Source organism: Anthonomus grandis, chromosome 8 (genome assembly GCF_022605725.1).
Source record: "Anthonomus grandis grandis chromosome 8, icAntGran1.3, whole genome shotgun sequence".
NCBI classification, from domain to species: domain Eukaryota; kingdom Metazoa; phylum Arthropoda; class Insecta; order Coleoptera; family Curculionidae; genus Anthonomus; species Anthonomus grandis.
The window spans coordinates 10839334-10861865 of NC_065553.1; the positions used below are offsets into that span (position 1 = coordinate 10839334).

Here is a 22532-nt window from a genome sequence, read left to right on the forward strand (position 1 = left end):
TTCTTAATTAGTATTTTAAATATTTTTGTAATATTTTAGCAGTCATCATAGCCCAGGAGGCCTAGTTTTGAGCCTTCATAACATGTTATAAAGATATGAGTTTAAATAATAAAATTTAAATAAAAAGGTGTTTAAATATAAACTTAATTTTTTTAAAACTATAATGTGCATCCAAAGCTGTTAATTATCTACATAAATAAAATCAATATTATTAAAGAAATAGTCCATACTTGCAGTGGAGTCATAGGTTAAGGTAAAATGAAAATCTTTCAGTCTCCCTCCGCTTATTTATTAAATATTTAGTTAGCTTAAAATTCCCTACATGTTTCGGACACAGTGGTATCTATCATCAGGGGGTAAAACGTTTAAAATTGGTAACAGGCACACGCCCCAGGATTTGATAACGTATCAAAAACCCTTTATTTATTACTATGGTTTTCAATTTTAATTTTTGTTTTTTTTTTAAGAAACAATAGTAATAAATAGAGGGTTTTTATTATGTAATCGAACCCTGGGGCATGTGCCTGTTACCAATTTTAAACCTTTTACCACCTGATGGTGGACACCACTGTGTCCGAAACATGTAGGGAATTTTAAGCTAACTAAATGTTTAATAAATAAGTGAAGGGAGACTGAAGAATTTTCATTTTACCTTAAAATCAAAATTGTTTTATAATTTACATAACATATTTTTCCCTACATAACGTACGGTGTGCATACCTTTTTAAAAATGTAACTACATACATAGATATATATACATCCTTTTTATTAGTTTTTAATAATAACTTCAATATAAATTAAATTTTGAAATCCGCTTACAGCAAGTAATCAATCTACTGATATTAAATAATATTATTTTGCATTAATTTGTTCATTTTAATTAAGTGTTTTCGCCTTTGGTTTACGTCGAAACTAAGGAAATATAAAATTCCTTTCTTTGTATAATATGCCATAGTTAAATTTTTAACGACACTGTTTAATTTAAATAAGGTGTTCAAAGTTATCAGTAATTATTTATATATTATGATATAAGGCTGATTGGTCTAAAGTTTTCTAAGTATTTATCTAAGTTTGCCTAAATGAAATAATAAATTAATATTCTATTTGATATTAATAATCATTATAAAAAATGTTAATTTATTCTAAATACTTAAAGTGTGTAAATTAATCCAAAGAGGATCGCTAATTCATTTTAATGATTTTATTTTTCCGTTATTTACTCTCCTGGGAAATTCTGTTAAGCACCATTTACAAGTCTGTTATAATCTAAATAGTTTTATATTAAAATACGTCAAAAATACTTAGGAAGGAGAGAGACCTTACTCCCCAAATTTTTATGTAACATAACCGAAATCGTATGAGGGTATAAGATTAAATAGTCAGATTAAACATCAAAACTTTATACAACGTTAAAAATGCTACTTGGTCAATTTTCAACAGTCTAAAGACCGCATTGCTAAGAATAAATATATTTACTGACCTATACTGTCAATCTATTTGTAATTTTCATTATATACAGGGTGTAAATAAATAGATGCGAAAAATTTCAGGGGCTGATTCTTGAGTAAATTTTAAGAAAAAAACTTTGAGATACCGGGTGGTAACGATTAAAGAATAATATATGTTTTTTTTTTAATATCTGTAAAAACCCTCTAGATATTTTAATAAAATCTGGTATGCATTTTCTATGCATCAAAAGGCATTTTCTAAGCCTCAGTAATTTTTTATTTGTACCAGTGACATTCGTGTAAGGCTTAAACTAAATATTTTTGATGAAAAATATAGTACGCCACTTTTTTTTTATTTATTTTTTTGTTTTTGTACCTTTTATTTATTTTTGAGCAAATGTAATCTCTTGACTTTCGTTGAAAATGACCACCACCTGCCATTATGCAAGTCTATACGTCGCCGCATTTGATAAAAAATTCCGGGAGAATTTTGAATTACCGCACATGAAATAATCATTCAATTTCTTAAGTCATCAATATCCAGTACCGGACACTGATACAAATAAAAAAAAATTGTGAGCCTCAGAGAATGCCTTTTGATACATAGAAAATGCATACCAAAAATTAGTAAAATATCTACAGGGGTGTCATAGGTATTGTAAAAAACATATATTTTTCTTCAATCTTTACCCAAGAGTCAGTCCCTGAATTCTTTCGCATCTATTTATTTACACCCTGTATATATATATATATATATATATATATATATATATATATATATATATATATAAATATATAAATATTATAAAATAAAAATACACAAAGTTCATCTAAGGTCTTGTACAGAAAATTCACCCTTTGAAGTCAAGTTTGACGCAAAATTTTAACGAGAAACGCTGCAATAAATATTTAGATTCGCCCACCTGCAATAATTAACGAGGTAAGGTTGTTTGCCGCACGCTGCTTTTTGAATTAAGATCATAATAATGTCTCAACATTTATTCATATCCTACCTTACTACAAATTTTTGTTATAAATATTGTAAAGGATTTTGCATTATACCAGGATTATACCAGGAAATCTTTTTATTCTTAACCTCAGTGTGCCATATTTTCATCTAGATCGGGTCGTTAAAGTTTAAAATATATCACTAAACTTGGAACACTTTACATTTTTTATATAGATGGGGCCAGTTTCAGAAGATTTCAAATTAAGCAATTAGATATAATCTGGAATATTCAAGCTAAATAATTATACGATAAGATATAACCTAAATTGGGCCTTCCAACAATCATAGAACTACAGAAAACTAGACCCAGTAGGTGAAACTAAGAAACTTAGTGTAAGTAGAGCTACAAATTAATATCTAAACAGTACATTAACCTTGAAAATAAGTAACTCCTTAAATTTTTATAAAGGTATTTTAAACAGAAATTACCTTAAATACAACAACTGGATTCGGCCTAATTGGAACTCTAACCCAGTTCGAAGAAGCGCAATCCCCGGGGTGCTTTCGTGGCCCCGTAAATTATTCGTTACGTGTTTATATGATCCCAATATTGAGATTCGTGCTAGGAGGAATATTATCGACCCCCGGGGACGTAGCCTTTGCTATTAATTGAATTATTGTCCGCAACCGCGGTGTAGCTCTTATCGTTTTGCCGCTATCGGCGAGGTTGAATCCCGACATGAAGAGAGACGGGTGAATTATAGTAAAAGGGCTTATAGATTGTGTTAATATGTTCCATAAAAAATATTAATCTAGACTTTTTAAGGATAGAACTTTGGTGAGTCTGTTAAATTATCAAAGTTATAAGAACATTTGGTGAGTAACTATTTTCATGATAATATCTTTGTGTTTCTTTTATTAGGTTATGAAAAGCGTTTGAACCGTTTGAAATAATTTTTAATTATGAATAGTCATTGTTAGAATCTATTTTTAAAAAAGGTAACTGATGGGGTACTTTTTTTTTTTGAAACAATAATTGTTGATATTAAATTGAAAAAAAAATAATTAGAGGCAAGACAATTAAAAGCAAAATATTTCGACATGAAATCCGTATTCTGTTTAACTTAAGGCATTGATGAATATCTAAAAAATTACCTGAATTATTTCACAAGGGTTCAGGTTAGGTCAGGATTTTCCCCACAAATTTTTTTTAATTTTTTTTTTAAATCTTTATAATCCTTTATTCTTAATTCTATAGATCTTTCTTGACAAATCCCTAAACAAGGATAAAATTCTTTTTGTAAATTTCTTAAAATATTCATTGTAATTAATAACCCATGGGGAAAAATCTAATGGAGTAAGGTCAGCTGACCTTGCTTCATTCGATTGGCCCTTTCCGTCTAATCCATCTATTGCGGAAAAAAATATTAAAAAGTTATCGTACAATGGCATAATAATAAAGACGTGTACTCTCTTGCTAAAAGTAGATTTTTTCCACAAAATTTCAATTTTCAGTAGGAAATAGTCCTGGAGTTAATTATAGTAGTAATATATTTTGTATAAATTGAAAATATTCATCATAACTTAAATTGTTACCAAAAAATGTTGAATTAATAATTCCAACTTTAATGATTCTAGCCCACACACTAATTCTTGCTTGATGTAGTGTATACTGTTCGACCACCTTTTTTCACTTTGTTTCGGCCAGTAACGATAATTTTTCCGGTATAAAATGTGTGTCAGCAAACAACGAAAATTCCCAATTCTTCTAATTAAATCGGTATCAATAATAAATAAGGTAAAAAATTACGGACCCAAAAAAGACTTGACGGTAGAACGTTAGATGGCACACAAAAGTTACATGATAAAAAATTATTAATTAAAATGTGATATTACATTGTGATCGACCAAGTAAATAATCTCTCGACCTACAAATTATATTCTTTTAATAATCAACGGCCTGAAGCTTGGTCATTAGAAGATAATTGTTTACTCTATCACATGCTTTTGAGGAGTTTGTATAGATAGCATCAATCTGCATATCCCTTTCAAAAGCAATTAATAAATAATCGATCTGCAAACCATATTAATTGGTTTTTAAATTGCTATGGTAGTTTTATTTTACTTTCGTTTCACCGAAAATTACTTTTCGCTTTTGCTCTTTGGTCCTTTGACTGTGTAATGTTGTGATTTATGGGCTGGATTGTTTGAATCCTCTTAGACTCTGTTGTTTTGTTTCCTTATCATCTTGTTTACTTTATTCAAAATTTATTGTAACTGTACAGCAAATGAAAAACTAATTAATATATCTCATGTTATATAAAAATATTTCTCTATATACGGGGTGTCCCGTAATTAATTAGACATAGGTTAATGTAGGATACCTGACAAGAAAGTAAATCGTTTGAGCTCAATATCGCTTAGCAAAATGTTATTGGTTTTCGTTCTACAGGGTGTTAAAACTAATTTTTTACCAAACATTTATTAAAATATTTTGGAATCCACTGGACAGATTAACCTAAAATTAGGCGTACTCTTATTATTTGGGATGAGAAACACGCATATGATATCTATTTTGCCATTGCCACTAGATGGCGCCACATACAACAACATTGAGTGATTAAAAAGGTCATAACTTTTTTGACCTCCCTGTACGTATATTTGCGAGTGAAAAGAATAAAACAGCATTTAATTCTAGTCAAAAAAGGTATACTTCTTTGATCTCCAAAAAGTAGACCGTTTTCGAAATAAACGCACTTTTGTATTAGGTTGCGTATGAACAAATTATTATCGGAGTTTTACAAAGTGGGCTTTGACTAGGATAAACACATCATAACTAGAATTTTTAGCGTTTAGAGTGCCGTATTAAAGCGATTTGTTTATTAAAATATTAAGGGTGTTTTGACTTTGTTAATTGTTCTTAGGAAGCCTTATACACTACTTCATTGTATAGTAAATATCAATTTATCTTTTTTCAAGTCCTTATATCGTCACTCTATGAATACCTTTCATACTTGATACATGGCAAAAAACTTAACATATTGGGTATAATTGACCAAAACAAAGAAAACAAAAAGTCACGGTCTCACGACATATAATCACAGGCTACACATGTTTTGCTTTGAGTATTAGTAGGCCTTTAAAAGCCAAACACAAACTTCACACTACATAAATGAACAATGACTGTTTATCATTAGGCCAAGTAAACGTAGTTTTACAACCTACTATTCATAGGTTTATAAGAAATAAAAAGTATCATCCATATAAAGTAGGACTAGTATCAAAACTTTTAGAAGATGATTCTCATATGCGCCTACAATAATTCTGTGAGAAGGTGTAATGCCTTTCTGTTTAATATTCTATGCTTTGAGGAAGCAATATTTTCTTAAAATAGCATTAATAGACAAAATTATTGATTTTGGTCTGAAGAGAATCTACACGAAATACATAAAGCACATATCCGGTATCCTAAAAAACATAACTTTTACAACCGAACAATATTTAGATTTTTGGTCAATCGATTTGATTCTTTCTTTAGTGGTGATTTTTTTATAAACCTCATCATTGAATATAAATTTACTAAGATGGTGCTTCTCCACATTTTGGTATTCATTAAGAGTCGCTGGTACATTGATCTCATTTTTCTGGAACCGTGGATTGGTCGACGAGGTGCTATTGAATGGCAACCTAGATCTTCTGATTTAACACCGTTTGATTTTTAGGAAATATACTGCCGAAATTATTCCGATGTGTTTTTCTCAAAAACAACTGATGAACATTGTAAAAAGGAGTAGGCGTTGCAAACGAGATTTCATGCTCATTTATTTATTTTACTTTTTTATGGTCAATTTTACCCTGCTTAAGGAGTTAAAGCAGCAAGGTTAAAAAAATCTACTGGATATAATAAAGAAAATGTTGTTAAGTAATCGAAGTTATAGACAAAATACAATTCTCTATTTAAAAAAAAAAACAAGAAAAGAAGACATTTTAATTTACCGTTTCATTAAAGTTCTCAAATATTATTCCATTTTTCCAATATATGTATATGTCGTTTCTCCGTTCCAATTTCTATCTTGAAACGTAACCGTTATAATAAAAACTTAACTTTGTAAACACACCAAGCTGCCAACATCACGTTATATCTATCTTCCGACTCTATATTCTCCGAGTAATCAAATATAGCAACTCAGATATTTTCCAGAAGAGAAATACCAGTTTTCTATCACACTGGGAGCTTTAACCGTAATAGAATTCTCATTTTATAGAAACTGCATTTATGCCGGTACTAAGGGAAGGGGAAACTCAAATAAGGAAGTTAAATATTAAGATTTTACTGACAAGGCGTTTCACGGATTTCGTATTTATCTTGAGGATATCCAGCATTACAAGTGCAAAGTTTTGTCCTTGGCTCTTGCGGTACAGCTTTTATTTAAGTTTGCTGCAGGACTGCGGTAATTTAATGAAATATTTAATATGTTTGCGTTTACTTTATGTATCTTCTGAGAATATAGCGGGTTTTGCGAAATGAATTATTTATAGTACATTGAATTTTGCATACGGTTTTAGTTTTAAAGTAAAGTTTTTGATTTAATGTCTACTTATTTTATTATGTTATCATGATCCTGTCTTTGGTCATATCTGTTTTTAACATAATGGAGATAAAATTATTTTTCTCAATATTATTTTAAATAGCATACATTGGAAATAGCGTAGTTAAGAAGGTAATTTAACTTAAAAGTAGTAGGATTTTAGTGCATTTGTACTAAGAATTAGTTTATCTGTGCATATTTGCTTAAATATATAAAGTACATTATCTTATATTTTATCTCCTTTTATGAAACTTGATATAAGTGTATATCTAGTTTTTAGTTAATGATTTTAATCGTAACACTAAATGTAAATAACATGGTAACATGCCTCTGAAAATGGTTTATTAAACTAAAACTTGCCGGTTAGTAAAAAAAATAAATAAACAGAAGAAAAACATGTTCTGCAAAAGAATTATACAATAACACTATAAAATAAAAACAAATGTCAAACAACCAGTTAATAATCGCAGAACTTGCACGTTATAAGATTTTTAATTGTTTAGGCTGTAAATTATTTATTAGTTTTGTCATATCAATTTTTTTTTTAATTTACTTATTTAAGGATTCTTAATATGTATGTTTTCATTGGCGTTCTATAAAAATTCCAAATATATTTAATTTTCAAGTTACTAATAGTATTGCAGTAATAGAAAACTAACCTTATAATAAGTTACGTCGCAACCTAATAATTAGCTAAATTGCAAATTTTTTAATAAGCATTTTTAAATTAAAAAGTCTCCTTCGTTTTTTTTATTTACTTATTACACGTTATCTTAGTTATATTTAAATAATACTGAAGAGTTTATTTATTTTTTTTACTTTAAGAGTTTTAAAAAAAAAATATTTTTTTTTATTAAATTCACAAATGACTCATACTCGTAAGGACCAACATTTACTAACAGCCAGTTCCATTTAGAAATTTTAATATTTTGAACCATAAATGATTTTCTAATATAAGGACTCTACAAAATTTAAATGTGATATTTTAATAAAGATAAAATAATAATAGCATCCTTAGAAATATCATACACACATATACATAATATCATATTTTAATAGAGGCTAGCGACATTACTAATTTTTACTATTGTAGGTACAAAAATGTACTGATAATTATTTATACTTCAATGTATCTTGTACTACAAATTTTAACGTCGAATTATTAATTGAACTTAAATTAATAAAATCTTTATAAATTATTGTAAGGTTTTAACATACATAGTGACAAGCTCAATGTACTCCCAAGATTTTAATTGAAAATGCTCTATTTAAATCACACATTTATACTGATGCATATTTGTTTAATTCATATAAATTTATTAAAACATTGTTTTTTACTATATCCATTAACAATCGTTAAGTATTTTAAATGATAGATTTTTAGCAACTTTTCATTGTAATAATAAGTTTCTACTCCTTAAAGCAAATTTATAAAAAATCTAAAGAGCTAGAATATTCTCTTTAGGCAACCTCTTCATATAAAAAAGACGTTATCTTAAGACCCTTATTTCCAATAAAAGTAAGACATCCAAAGCAATAATCGTTTATTACTGCGAAAACAATCAGTTTCTTGGGGATTGCGTTGTACTCCCTAGTCTGGAAAATTTATAGAATACACTCATTTATCTTGGTGAACGTGATAAATATATTTTGATCAATTACTTCTTCGAAAAAAGATGTGTGCTTTTAAATGGTTTATGAGTTTACTTTGAGCACACACTTGTAATTTATTTTATAATATATGTGCATTAAAAATACATTTTTTTTGTTTTTAATGGATATACAATATTATGTTTTAATAATTCTATTATTTTGTCTAGGCTAATGCTTTTAAATATTACATTGCATATTAATTATAAATAACCCGAATCTATCACTTATATTGAATAATGCAAATTTAAACAAATTAATTAAAATTCCTTTAACAATTCTAAAAGATTGTACTGAAAACCCAATTTTATTCAAGTGGTATTTTATGCTTTCGTAAAAACATATTAATATTTTTTTTATCACTATAGAGGGAAATTCTAAAAATATAATTAGAATTACTAAACTACTTATAATTATATTTCAAATTAAAAAGTATTGGTCATATGTTTAATATAACGCTTAAGCAGTAATTCCTTGTTTGATCTTGTACCTTCAAGCAAGTCAACAACCTCTTGGCAAGGTGAATCCTTTGAATATTGCCCTCGATTTTCGTTGTGCACGGTAATCCCGAGGGATTTCTCGTGTTCGACAATTTCATGTCCGCTCATCCCGTACAAACAACATGTTTGAACATCCATGGCATTGGCGAAGAAAAAAACATAAATATTTACTAAAAAGACACATAACACAACTTTAGAAGGAACACAATAAGGTAAGCTTACAATACGTTTCTTTGTAAACAAAATTTTATCTTCTTTTATTATAACTTACCTTTATTAATGAAGAGTATGTTGCTAAGCATTGCTCTTTTAGCTTTGGTCGAAACTTGTGTTATGATCAAATATCATATAATAAATTACCTAAGATGTATTTTATATGTGTTAGCATTTTGTTTATCTATTTTAAAAAAGGTTCATTTAGCAAATTTTACTACTTTTTTTGAATTCATTAAAAACATAATTTAATATCCTAAATTTTTTTACTGGATTCCCATCTTTTCTCTCTAAATAACTGGATCTTCCTATATACTAATAAAATTAGCTAAAACGTTGTAGTAACGTAAATAAATTAGTAGTGTTTGATTACTGAGTTTGTTTTAAATATTCTAACATATATATGTATGTCGTATCGAAGATACTCTTTTATTATAGTCGTATAACCATTAATAATATAGGTTTAAGAAAGTAATTATAAATGTTAATCCCTTATCACAATAACCGCCTATTGTAAAAAGTGTGAAATTCAACCACTCCATCTGAGGAGTCCAAGTACGAACTTAGAGTACTACCATTTAAGTCAATTATATTAAATATTTTTAAGCATTTTAATTTTATCTATAATTTTTATCTTATGTTTAAATTAAAACGACTATAAGAGAACATGATCTTCGGTTACGTTTATTATTGTTTCTTTTATCAGTATATCATTTTTAGAGTTATTTTCCTGAAATATAAAGTAGCGGTATAGTTTCAGGTTAGGAATATAATACCTAATTATAAATGAAAAATTATACTTGCAATTATTTTTGTTTTGAAGTATATTAAATATGGATTATTTTCTACATAATTTTCAAAAATTCGTTAAAAGTTTGGTATAAAGGTACTAAAGGTTTATTTTACAATTCAATAAGATGTTTGTATTCATGTAACTAAGAAGTTGTTTGTTGCAAATTGAAAATATTTCATCCGTGGAAGATATTAGTACTTAAGGTACTGATCTGTGGATTTTGAGACAAAATACAAAAAAAAACAGTAAAACTTAAATTTTTTATCGGTTGAAACAAAAAAAGTAATTTTTGACATTTTTACTACCTTGCTAGAACCTCGTTTTTAAAAATATAATATAATAAAGAAAGCGGCAGATTTGACAAAAAGACGAGTAAGCACAGTATAGAAAATCATTAGTTAATCAGTAGTCCCAAGGCGAAAGAGGACAGATTCCTTCCTTCACTATTAAGAAACTCAGAAGTGCAGCAAACAAATAATTCTCACGTCGGATACCTTGTTGCAAAGAATACAAAAAAGATAACAGAGAAATAGAATGTTGTTATGAGGCCGTTAAGCCATACCCTTAAAAATGGTTTTAAAATTTAAAAAAAAAATTATAAACAGCGAGTCATTATGGAATCGCTCCGAGTTAAAACATAGAGAATGGAATACCTGATAGCAGTCCATGAATATAGACAGAATAGAAGAAATATTGTTAATTTAAATAAGGTAAACCCAAATACAGGCTAAGTAGATTCATCGGGCAAGTACACAAACAAAGCTTCATTAAATAAAATTACCATTCTTTGCCAAAACATAAAACTTCACTTGTCAAATATCACGATGATACTACAATTGAATTATTTACTCAATATAGCTTAAAATAGTTTCATAGTAATGGTTAACGCGAAATATCACAGTCGAACTTTTAATAAAAGTCAGTGTACCAATGACACCAATGCTACCATCCAGATTTATAAGACGAAGAATGATATTTATTTTAAAGAAATGCGTCATACAGTATTTAGATTGTCTCCTTAATATTGCATGTTTAACCCAATTGAACACATATGGCATGAACATTGGTAAAGGGGATTAATGTTTCGCCAACTTCAAATTCTTCTGTTATAAAATTAATTTAATTAGAACTCAAAAATATAAAAACAGAAAGTTGGGAAAGCTATGTAAAACATTTGAAAAGTCTTACCTAAATATATATTGAATACCAAAACAGAGAATAATTTTGAATTTAGATGATAACAGTGAGAGTGGAATTGAATTATAATAAATGTAGTTGTGTAAGTTACTTACTACTATATAAGTATATATTCTTTGTACTGAGGAAATGCACGATATTATTATTTTTATTATTATTCTACAGTAGCGACAGGTTATTTTGGACATGATGCTTAAAAATAATTGCTTTAACATTTCTGGCTCTGATATGATTTAAGCCAGAAGCCAGCCGTATATAAATTTATATATTGAGCCTTATAATTAAAATCAATCGGTTTTTAAAAATTGCTAAAACCATTTTCTAAAATGTATATAACGCGAAATTAAAACTAAGATTTAAATAACAGAGTATGCTATGCTTAGTTGTATTTATCGCTTTTTTTAATAGACATATTTTTTGATTTATACAGTTAAACCTGACACGATTAAACAAGCATTCGTTTTATTCTGCCAAACAGACTTGAAAAGGGATGAACAAAATTCAAATTAAAAAATCTAAGAATCTTTATCTGTACTAACAATTTTATATTTAGGAAATTATAAGAAAATCAAAATAAAACTGCATTTCTAAGACTCAATATTAATTTATTGATCCGCCTCTGCCGAAACTTGGAGTATCGTGGTTCTTCCATTTTATTTCGGGCTCATTAAACGTTGAGCATCAAATAAAACGAAGCTGAATGAGACGGCGGGGAAACCCGGACCTATTTGGAAGAAATGTTTGGAAAAGATTAAAAGAGGCCCCTTTATAGAAGCGATTATAATAAGAGGGCCTTTTGTTCGAAATGGAATTTTAAATGGTGATTCCTACGCTTTTTGTCTTATCGATTTTACCAAGTTTATTATCAACGGAAAATTAGGAAATTGGTTGTTTGAGAATTTCAATTAGTTGAACAAGATCGTATTTAAATGTTTGCTAATTGATTTGCAATTTTTTCACAGTTTATATTTTTTTATTTGGTAAAAATGGTTTTAAAATAGATTAGCGCATCGTAAGAAAATTTCAGTCCCACGCCTCTATGTCAAGTACGCCACAGCTATTAAATTAAATTTTGTTTTATAAATAGAGGAAGCAATATTGTTGGCGTAATATAAATTTAATAGCCCAAGTACGCTTTATAAAATGAATTTTAGCATGGAAGTAATAGAGCGCCTCCAGTTTTCGCCCCATGTGCAAATGCCATCATGAATATGATGTAATAATGGAATTGAGTTTGTTACAGGTTTTAGATTTCTAAATTTAAAAATAATTTTGGGACTTCCTATTTTGATACTAAAAACCTTTAAGTAAATACTTTTTATTAAATCCTATTATTGTGCGTAAAGTACGTCCTAGAATTTATGGAGTATATCTTTTTTTACAATACGTAAACTAAATCTGATATCTAGTTTAGAATTTGTTAAAGGTATCAATACTATAAGATTTATGCTAATTTTACTGTGAACGTATATCGATTCTCTGTCTCTTGAACTGCAATGCAAAACAAAATTATTTAACGGTTGAAGAAGGTTAGTTCACAAATTCACAGAACACATGCAAAAATATATTTTTAAGTTGGATATAATCTGATATGCTTATGTGGAAAATAGTTTTTTAAAAGAGTCATAACCTATATATCGTCAATATTTTATTCGGTAAGTGCTATTACACAAACCCTAAATTTTCTTCCAATAGTATAAATTAAATATATTTCACCACATCAGACTTTATAATTTAGTGCATAAGTTAAATAGGTACGATTGCTCTAGTATTTTTTCTAATGATTTGTCTAAAATTTACTAAAAATGGTGTTGAACTTATCAATCTTTGATGGCAAAATTGTCTATGATTTTGCTAATCCAAATAATATTCCGATTAGATTAATATATGATGAGGTATAACCATTTGATTTTCATTTAACCAAATACCTGTTGGATAAATAAGGTACAATATTTTTCTAATTTTGTTTTGATCTATAAAGAAAACATCAAAATACACAAACCTTTTATTTATTAATCACTCCCTTAGCCTAAATATAGGTGCAACAAAGGCGATGATTAAAAACATAGTAGAATAAATGAAAACAAAACACAACTCAGATTACGCATTATTTGTCTTTAAAGAAATTTTACGAACTATTGAACAACCTTAACGTTAAAAATAATTAATTTATATTCCTTTTATATTATTTCATTCAAATTTAAATTTTTTCTTAAAATAAGGATGAAAGAAATTATATCTAAAGTAAATTCACATTTTAGACATAAAGCAGTCAAATAAGAAAGTTAAACAATAAAATCATCATGACAAGGAAATTCCCTAATTTGTATTTAAGTTGAGGATTTGTTCCGTTTAACTTCGAGTTTGGTCCAAAGCATTTAGAATCGCGTATTTAATTTAAAGCTTTTTGCAAATTTCGTGAAATATTAAAGTTGTTTATTTTTCGTTTTCTTTTTTCTGGAAGATGAATCGTGAGTGAATAATAAGTATGGAACAATTTACATTAATCTTTTTTTTTAAATATTTTTATTAAAAAAAAATAATAATTTAATTAACGTAAGAATATTTGTTTATGCATTAAGCATATTCAGGATACATACATTTTTATAAAGTTTGATTAAAAATAGTTTTCTTTTAAGTAAAACTTTTCATGCCGATAGCATGCTACCATATATTATAATATTGTAGTTTTATATTACAGTAAAGTTCAGTGAGAGCATAAAAATTTGGTTTTATTAAATTTTTCCTAAATATCATATTTACATTTTAAACTTTGCATAGAAAACCTAACTTTAATATTACTTTTAATAATAAATTTACTAAATATAACTTCCAGTATTAAATAATAATCTGTAATATTTCAAAAGACGTTATCTCTTGCCGTATTTTACAGTTTCTTTTCTACTATAAAAGTAAATCCAATAAAATACCTTAAGCTTATAAAATAGCTTATGCTCAAAGGCTTCTCTGAACGAACCGGAATTTACAATTTTCCGTGCTCATTGCATTAATTTGCTGCCGACAACGAGTATTAAAAAGTCGTTAGCGTACCCCTGAGTATAATTTCTTTTACTGTTTATCACTTTTTAAAGTAAGTCTACCACCATACTGAGTAACTATAAAAGAAAGACTCCATCTAGTCAATTTAATTAATAACCCGTTTTTTTTTCAATTTTTCTAGGCTGATTCCCTTAGTTTTAGTAGACTCATTAGAAATAAGCTTCTTATGACTTCAGCAAAGGAGAGCTGCAGATATTGTCGCCAGAAAACCAGCTACACCTTATCCACGATGATATTGAGTTTTTGTAAACAATAAATAGTCACAACCTTTTAAACACATAAAGAAAACCATTTAAATGGTTTAAATAAATTAAAAAACCAGACAAAATAAAGAGACACCACGAATAAGTGGCAACAAATCACTTTAAGTTTATACCCGTTCCTCATTTCCCCAAAGTAAAATAACCACGGACGTCTGATTTACCATTGCTTTTTTCCATTTCAGGTCATGTACAGTTCTGTGCAGCGCTGCCGTTATCCTGCTCGTACTGGCTGTATTCTTCGGTCTTCTGGGCCACTGTAACAACGACAATAAAACCATTATAGCCTGCGGACTGTTCATCCTTGGGGGTGAGTTTTATACTTTCCTATTTTATGCGCTATAGATTATTGTTTCCTTTTCGTTTTGGGTTTTAAATTTTCGGGTTGGGCGCGTGCTGGATAACGTCGGTTATGTATTGGTAAGAGATATTAAATTTTATGAAGTCGGTAAGGCTGTAAAATTTATGTTATATATAAGTTATTTATTATGAAATGTTTATTTGTTATTGCGACAAAATGTAAAATGTACTCATTGAATTTAATCCGGAAAAAAGTTCATGCACATGAAAAACATAAACATCTAAGATTTTAAAGTACATCGTGCTATTGTGATGAAAAAAACATAGTGTTTCTCCAAAAAATTTGATTTGATTTTTTTCTGAAAATTTTGAAAATATTGTGCAGATGCTGTGCATCTAAGGCCATTTTTCGATATATTTTGTTATATGGTTTAGCATAAAAAAATAAAAATCATCATTGTGAATAGTAACTTCTAAATCTCTTTATATTAAAACATAGACACACATGCATTAATACAAATTATTATATTAGTTCGTAGTTAATAATATTGAAATTATTTATTTAAAACAATTCACACCACCCAGTACTTCAAAATTAAAGACGTTTGACATATAAACTATATATAATATACCATAATTATAATTTATATAATTTTAAAATAATAGAAACCTATCATTTTGAAAAAAGGACTATTTTACTACTATTTATTTTCAACTACTTTCACCTAGCTTTAACTATTATTTATTTATTTGTTAAAAAAATTACTTGAAACTTTTTTTTCTTACAATAAAATAACGAAACGTAAAAAACGAAAACCAAAGTTTTAATCTGCAAATCTGTAAATAATTTGCAAGGCTTAAACAACAAAAGTCACAAATATACAATAATAATATTCAGACAAGAAGACAAAAAATAAGTACAATCATTTTTCGTCAAACATTTAAACTAGAAATAGTCTTAGATTATGTTCTTTTAAATTTTGAAACTAACATATTAAAATATAATGACAAATTAATCCTAAGTGTATTTAATAATCTAAAACTTCTGCATTTTATAATTTGTATAATGATGGCGTATATAAAATAGAAGTGAGATACGTAAAGCTCAGCTAGGAACCTTCATATTAATACGAAATATTAAGGACAATCGAGTATATAGTTAATTATTGTGAATACATAACACATATCAATAATTTATCCTTTTTTCTCTAGACTCTCTAAGTAGATCTACTGTATTATACCCTATGTGAGTTTTCAAAGCATACAAATATGATATTTATAAGCCATAATTCTTAAAAACGTGTCATGTACAAGCTCTAACATCTGCGTATGTAAATCGCAATAGAGTAACCAAATAACTAAGGCATATTTCAATTCAGACCTAACCAAGGATATATGTATATAGATAAGCACTTTATTTTATAGGGAGAAAATTTACTGCAAATTTTTATCAAAAAGTTTACAATTTTTATATGTATTGACAAATTGTTGGAACATGATGTTGGTAAGGCAGTTCTATAGATACCAAAATAGATGCCAACATAGTTACAATAGACGAATAAGTCAGATGAGTTTTGTTTAAACTAATATAGCTTATACTATTCATATAGGCTAAGCTAGTTTTGTATAAGTAGGTATTCTGCTTTACTATGATAAAAATTGATAAAACATCAATCTTAAAATTATTGTTTTGGGTTGGTAAATATTGATTTTTGCCACTTGTGTACTACAACAAGTAGACTCTCCAATTAAAACAGAAGGCTCTCTGAACATATAAATTAATTTGTCTAAAAAAACCTTACACCTTTACAAAATCGGTATTTATTGGATCTACTTGTTGTTCCTGTTTTAAATTATGTACAATAATTATACAGTGATTTCAATTTAAAACAAACCACTCCTAATAACTTTCCTAAAGAACACTAAAATTCAGATGTGCAATGGGAAGTTAAATTTTAAATTTAATAGTCTTTTGTAAATGACCTTTATATAACCTTATTGTGATATGTCAAAATCCGTTTACAAGTAGGAAAAAATTGTATATTCAATCGTACCAATAAAAGCTGAATTGATTAACATACAAGAGCAAAAATGTTTTATTTAAAGTGGTATTTATGGATGTTTTATTCATCTCAAATTTTGACCCCTATAGTGTAATATATCATTACTTATGAATTATATAGTTCCTTACTTATAATTATTAATAAAAATTAATTAATTAAATTAATATTATAGTTTCATATTTCCTTAAAATTGATACTACTGGGTACAAAAACATTATGAACAAAATTTAATATTACGGAATTTTGCTCTTCTATTAAATATACTAATATCCTAAGCAAAACACGTATCAAGAGTTAAATATAGAGTTTTAGTTATTGGTAAAACTGATTAGTGATAAAAAGTTAAAATTGTTAATTCGAGATGGTCGGTTTACAAATTTCAACAAAAATACTATTTTATCATTTTAATATAGAAATAAAAACTAAAGTTTTTAAAATCTAAAAAATATTTTTCTCTTTAGTCTCAATTATAGTTTCAAAATTCTATCCTTCCTAATTGACAATTCTTCATGTAAAAACCATAAGTAAATAAAAATTAAATAAAAATGTAATGAAACATGTTTTGATGTCAATAAGCTAAAACTATAATATAAAAATAAAATTAGACTAAACTTCGCTATAAATAGTAGTCAATAAAATAATATATTATATATTATTTACTAATTTGTTTTTTTTAATGCAAGGGATATCAAGATTAATGGGGATGAAAATTATCAAAAGAAAAATGCTATAAGCCGCATATACATTTTTAGATAGTATTATCTCGGAATAAATATAACTATACCATTTATTTTATTAACCACTTAAATATAAAACAATTAATAAGGTGATAAAACTTTCTTACGTTAAAATTTAAATACTATCATAAATGATAAATTTTCCCAATGAAAGAGATCCCTAATTTATTTGATAAAAATTTTTGGAAATTATTGTTTAGTGGTATATTTAAATTATAGTTTGTTTATGAAAATGCACCTCAGATCCTACTAATGATTGGAATAAACTAGAAAAATAACATGAAAATCAGCATTTCAGCAAAGAAGAAAAAATACCATTTTATTTGATGATTTATTTTGACTATTTAAATAGGCACTCAAAAATTTAATTTTCTAAGAGGTTATTTAATTTTTGTAAACTTTTAGGGATGTATCACGTGGTTTTAAAAATACAATTTTTTTTTGATACTTATTTTGCACCTATGCCCTAAAATCTTAATATACTATTTTCAACAATTTCTGGGAAATTTTTTTGTAAACAATTAAAGGCTTCTTTTCATAAAAATAAACCCTATGCGTAGCTGTTGAAAGTAATTAATTACTTTAAGATTTTTTGTAATATTTTACTATTTTCCTGCAATAAGTAATTTAAAAAATAATTAAAGTGAAACTAAGCGCAACTCTAACATAAACCAATTAAGATATAGTTCTCATCTTTTTCTCCTCATCCTTTATATTACCACTCAAAGGAACTACCTAAGTAATTAAGTAATTTTTAAATAGTATTTCTTTTATTTGTAAATTTTTTGAAAAATATGTTGTTAAAAATAACTATAACATTTGCGTGGCCTAGAAATTACTAAAGTTCACTTTTATAAAAGATATTTTGATAATAAAAATTGGTTAATTAAGGAATTTACTCTATATCACTATACTAAATCACTATTGTATTATATACATTACTTACGCTATCCTATACGTAAACTAAATAAAAAGTACTACAGCTCTTCTCAATTTAACATAAAATTAAATTTATTGTACAAAATTAATATAAAATTTATTATTATTTACAAAATACTAAACAATATTTAAATATAAACTCCATTACGGCGACCGCAAACATTTAACTTATCAATTTTATCCAGTCAATTCGAAAATTAATTCCTGTGCCAACGGCCAGTCATTGAACACAAAACAATATACTTATTACTCTGTTATAATTTTGAATAAATGGCATTGTAAAATATATAGGAAATTAAAATTCACGTCATGGCGTCAACCGAGCGCCCTTTTATGACCCATATAAATTTTAATTGTCCCTTGAATACAAATTAAACCACATTACAAATAAGCAATTAGTTTTGATCTAGATTGGGCTATTGATATGCATATTGAGTATAATAAAGTTCAGTTGATTTAGTTATAATTCGGCCTTAAATTGCTGATTTAAGTGATTTGGTGTATGTTTTGCATTGAAATTAGATAATTTAAAAATTGAACATACTACAAAAGTTTTACACTTTCCTTAAGATCGCAGTTCTGTAACCCGTTCATGAAGATCATTATGGTTCACAACTTTACCAGAAAACTATTTCAGCAAAGATATCTTTCACTTAAAGCCAGCCTGAATTTTCGATGTCTTTTCAAAACATCTAAATAAACCAGAGCGACCCAGAATAAGACACTGACATAAGAAAGATGACACCAGAAAAGAGATTTTCATAAATGAATAACGAATCTTCGTTGCAATATTCAACACAGTAATAATAACGTTTAATAGTTACGAAAGAAAAAAAGTATAGTTTAATAATAATCACCAAAAGAATATTGTGATGTCAAAAATATATCGGCAAATGTTTGAAGAACACGATTTCTAAAATAGTTGATATTTGTGTTTGTTGGAAATGCTAATGTATTTCTTCGCAGATTTAAATTATGGATATTTGTCTGAAAGCTGTATGAGCACTAATGAGCAGTGATAAAACATTTTTTTTTAAATTGTCTAAAATAATAAGATGAAGTGTAGTTTTATTCTATTAAACTTGTTTAGCTAGTTGATTATTTTAGAACTCTGGTCCATCTTCTCATACCAAAAATATAACAACTGCACAGGTCCCTCATTCTTTGAATTATCTGCATATTGTGACTATTAATATCATTGACATTGTCCATATATCACAATAATTAAAATATGAAAAGTCACAAACCTCCTGTTCGGTATTTGTATCCAGGAAATTTTCGTGAGAATAGGATTCCTTTTAGGCACAAAAAGATCTTTAAAGTATGTAAAATCTGTAATTAAAAAATTTTAAAATATTGTAAGTCAAGAAATAGATCCAAGCAATAACCGTTATTAACAATTTTAAGTAGTTGTTTATCAATACTTATAGATAACACCCAAGATTTGTATATCAGAAATATTTTTTGAATTACTAAAGAAGATTACTTTTCACTTTTGAGGATTCAGTTTTAACATATGTTTATTACATATATATAGAAGTACCTTCAGATCTGCATTAACCTAATTAATAGCTCTGTGATATTGGGATGGTAAAAATATCTACAGTATCAAAAATCCTGAGGAAAGTACGATGTATATAGATTGTGGTATTAGAAGTGGCTCCAATATATTCCACAGAGTATAATTATTTTACTATGTGAGATTAATAATTTTAGGGAGAGGCATCACGATAGCTTGCTTTCAGAAATTACAAAAATTGTTCGCTCTTACACACTCCTTTAATATGTGTGTAATATATTCACGTATATAGAGACAACACAGATCAATAAGAAACATCCGGACCAAATACTTTATTTTCTGTGTTTTTAATCACTTAAGTCATTTCAAAAATTTCCAAAGGCTGGGATTTTAAACAAGAGTTTATATTATTTTTTCAATTTTTGACAAAAATGTAAACAAAAAAGCTATATAATCTATACACATCTTTAAACTGCTTAGGTAAATCATTTGTTTTAAAAAATGTAAATTTACGTATTCGTTGCCATCTTCTGTTGGTACTACACTTATTAAGTTTATGTGTTTAATAATATGCTTCGTCGTTCAATATAACTTTTCGTTGCATTCTAATTGATTGTTTTTGCTTTTTTTTCGGTTATCTATGGTTGAACAGGCTTCTTACAAAGCTTCTTCGTATATCATATATCTCATTAAATGAAAATAGTTGCAGGTCCGTTTGAGAAAGATCGTGGTTTATATTTTTAGGATATTTATACATTATACATATATAATTTGGTAAAGGTTTTAGAATCAACGAATCTTTAGTTAGTGTTAATAATTAAACAATGTTTTTAGATTCTTCGCTAGAGCTGAATACATCTTTATTTAATAGAATGCTTAGTGGACCAGTATTTTTTATATGTGTTTTATGCTATTTCAACAGTTTATCTTAAATGAATCTTACAGACAGTAATAATTTTTAGAAATTTTTTTATAGGAAGCTAGTAAAATATTAAAAATATAAAAAAAATATTAGAATACACAATACCAAATATACATAATAATACATACTATAAAACTTTGTACAATAAAATACAAAATATAATTATAGTTTATTATCCTAGTAAAGTAAAACAATTGATAAAATCGAAAATTAAAAGAAAAATATTAATGTTTTGTATATTTTATTAGATAAAAAAGTTGTTAAGTGCATATAATGCTCTCCGGCAAATTTGATTTCAAAACCTTAAAAAAAGCGGGAAAAGGTAATATGGACTTTATTTGAAATGGCAGATACGTGTCCATTTTTTTGTATTATATATTAAAGAGCTTTTAAGTAACTCTGACCGTGGGATTGAAATATAAATATAATGCAACCAGTTTTTGGAAAGAAATATTAATAAAGAGATAAGAATATAATTGTAAGGTAGCTGAGTTCCAGAAAAAAAGGAAAAGTACCTCTAACTAAACACTCCGTAATTACAAAGGTTATATAAATTATTCATAAGGGTATTTATAAGCCACGCGTTTTTACGTTGCTTCAAATTTAGCTAGTCAATTAATTTTTAATAACTATTTCATTATTTTTATAATAATCATTTTTTTAAATCTAATATTAGGCCAAGACTTTTTTAAATATATATAAAAAGCTTTTTTTTTGCTAGAGCTGTGATTATTACTTGCTTTCTTAGATAATTGTAATATAATCTGTCCAGAAAAATTTTAATTTTTTCTTCTTGGAAAAGGTTTTGTTAGAAATTCTGAAAAAATAGAGTATTTGTGCTTCTGTTAGCTAAAACGGAAATAATAATGTAAAAGATTGTACCTGAATGTAATTTTAATTGTGTCGTAGTTTTTGTTTTTTGTTGTTTTAATTTTTGTACACGTAAAGAACATTTATTTTAATAGTGTTTTTTATGTACTTGAAATTACTTTGTTTTATCTCTGTGATTACTTGAATCCATTTCAGTGTCCTGAGGATGACTCAATATAAGTCAAAACGTCGACATTTAAGTAAACAGGTTTCTGTTTTATTTCTGACCCCACCCAACAACCGCAATATTGAAGATATTGGGTCACAAACAGGAAATTGAAAATATTTAACTATCTTCAGCTGTATCATATTAACTTAAAAATTAATTATTACGTTGAATAATTTATTATTCCATTATATTTTTTATCAATTTTTAAATTGTCTCTTTTGCTTCGCTAAACTCGTTATATCTCGCATTAGAATTCTAGTTAATTAAAACTGGATCAAAACAAAACTAATCAGAGCAAAAAAAGTTCGTTTGATTAACATAAAGATAACAGTACTGCATCGACCTTTATATTTA

The 22532-nt window shown here is 27.1% G+C and overlaps 1 protein-coding gene across 1 annotated transcript in view; it reads left to right on the forward strand.

The window, feature by feature from the left end:
• The window catches only part of LOC126739779 (uncharacterized), a 177869-nt gene that overhangs the window by 118252 nt on the left and 37085 nt on the right, over positions 1–22532 (forward strand). The window contains exon 4 of the mRNA XM_050445592.1: positions 14845–14969. Within this exon, the coding sequence (XP_050301549.1) occupies positions 14845–14969 (125 nt within the window). The remainder of the gene's footprint in view (positions 1–14844; positions 14970–22532) is intronic.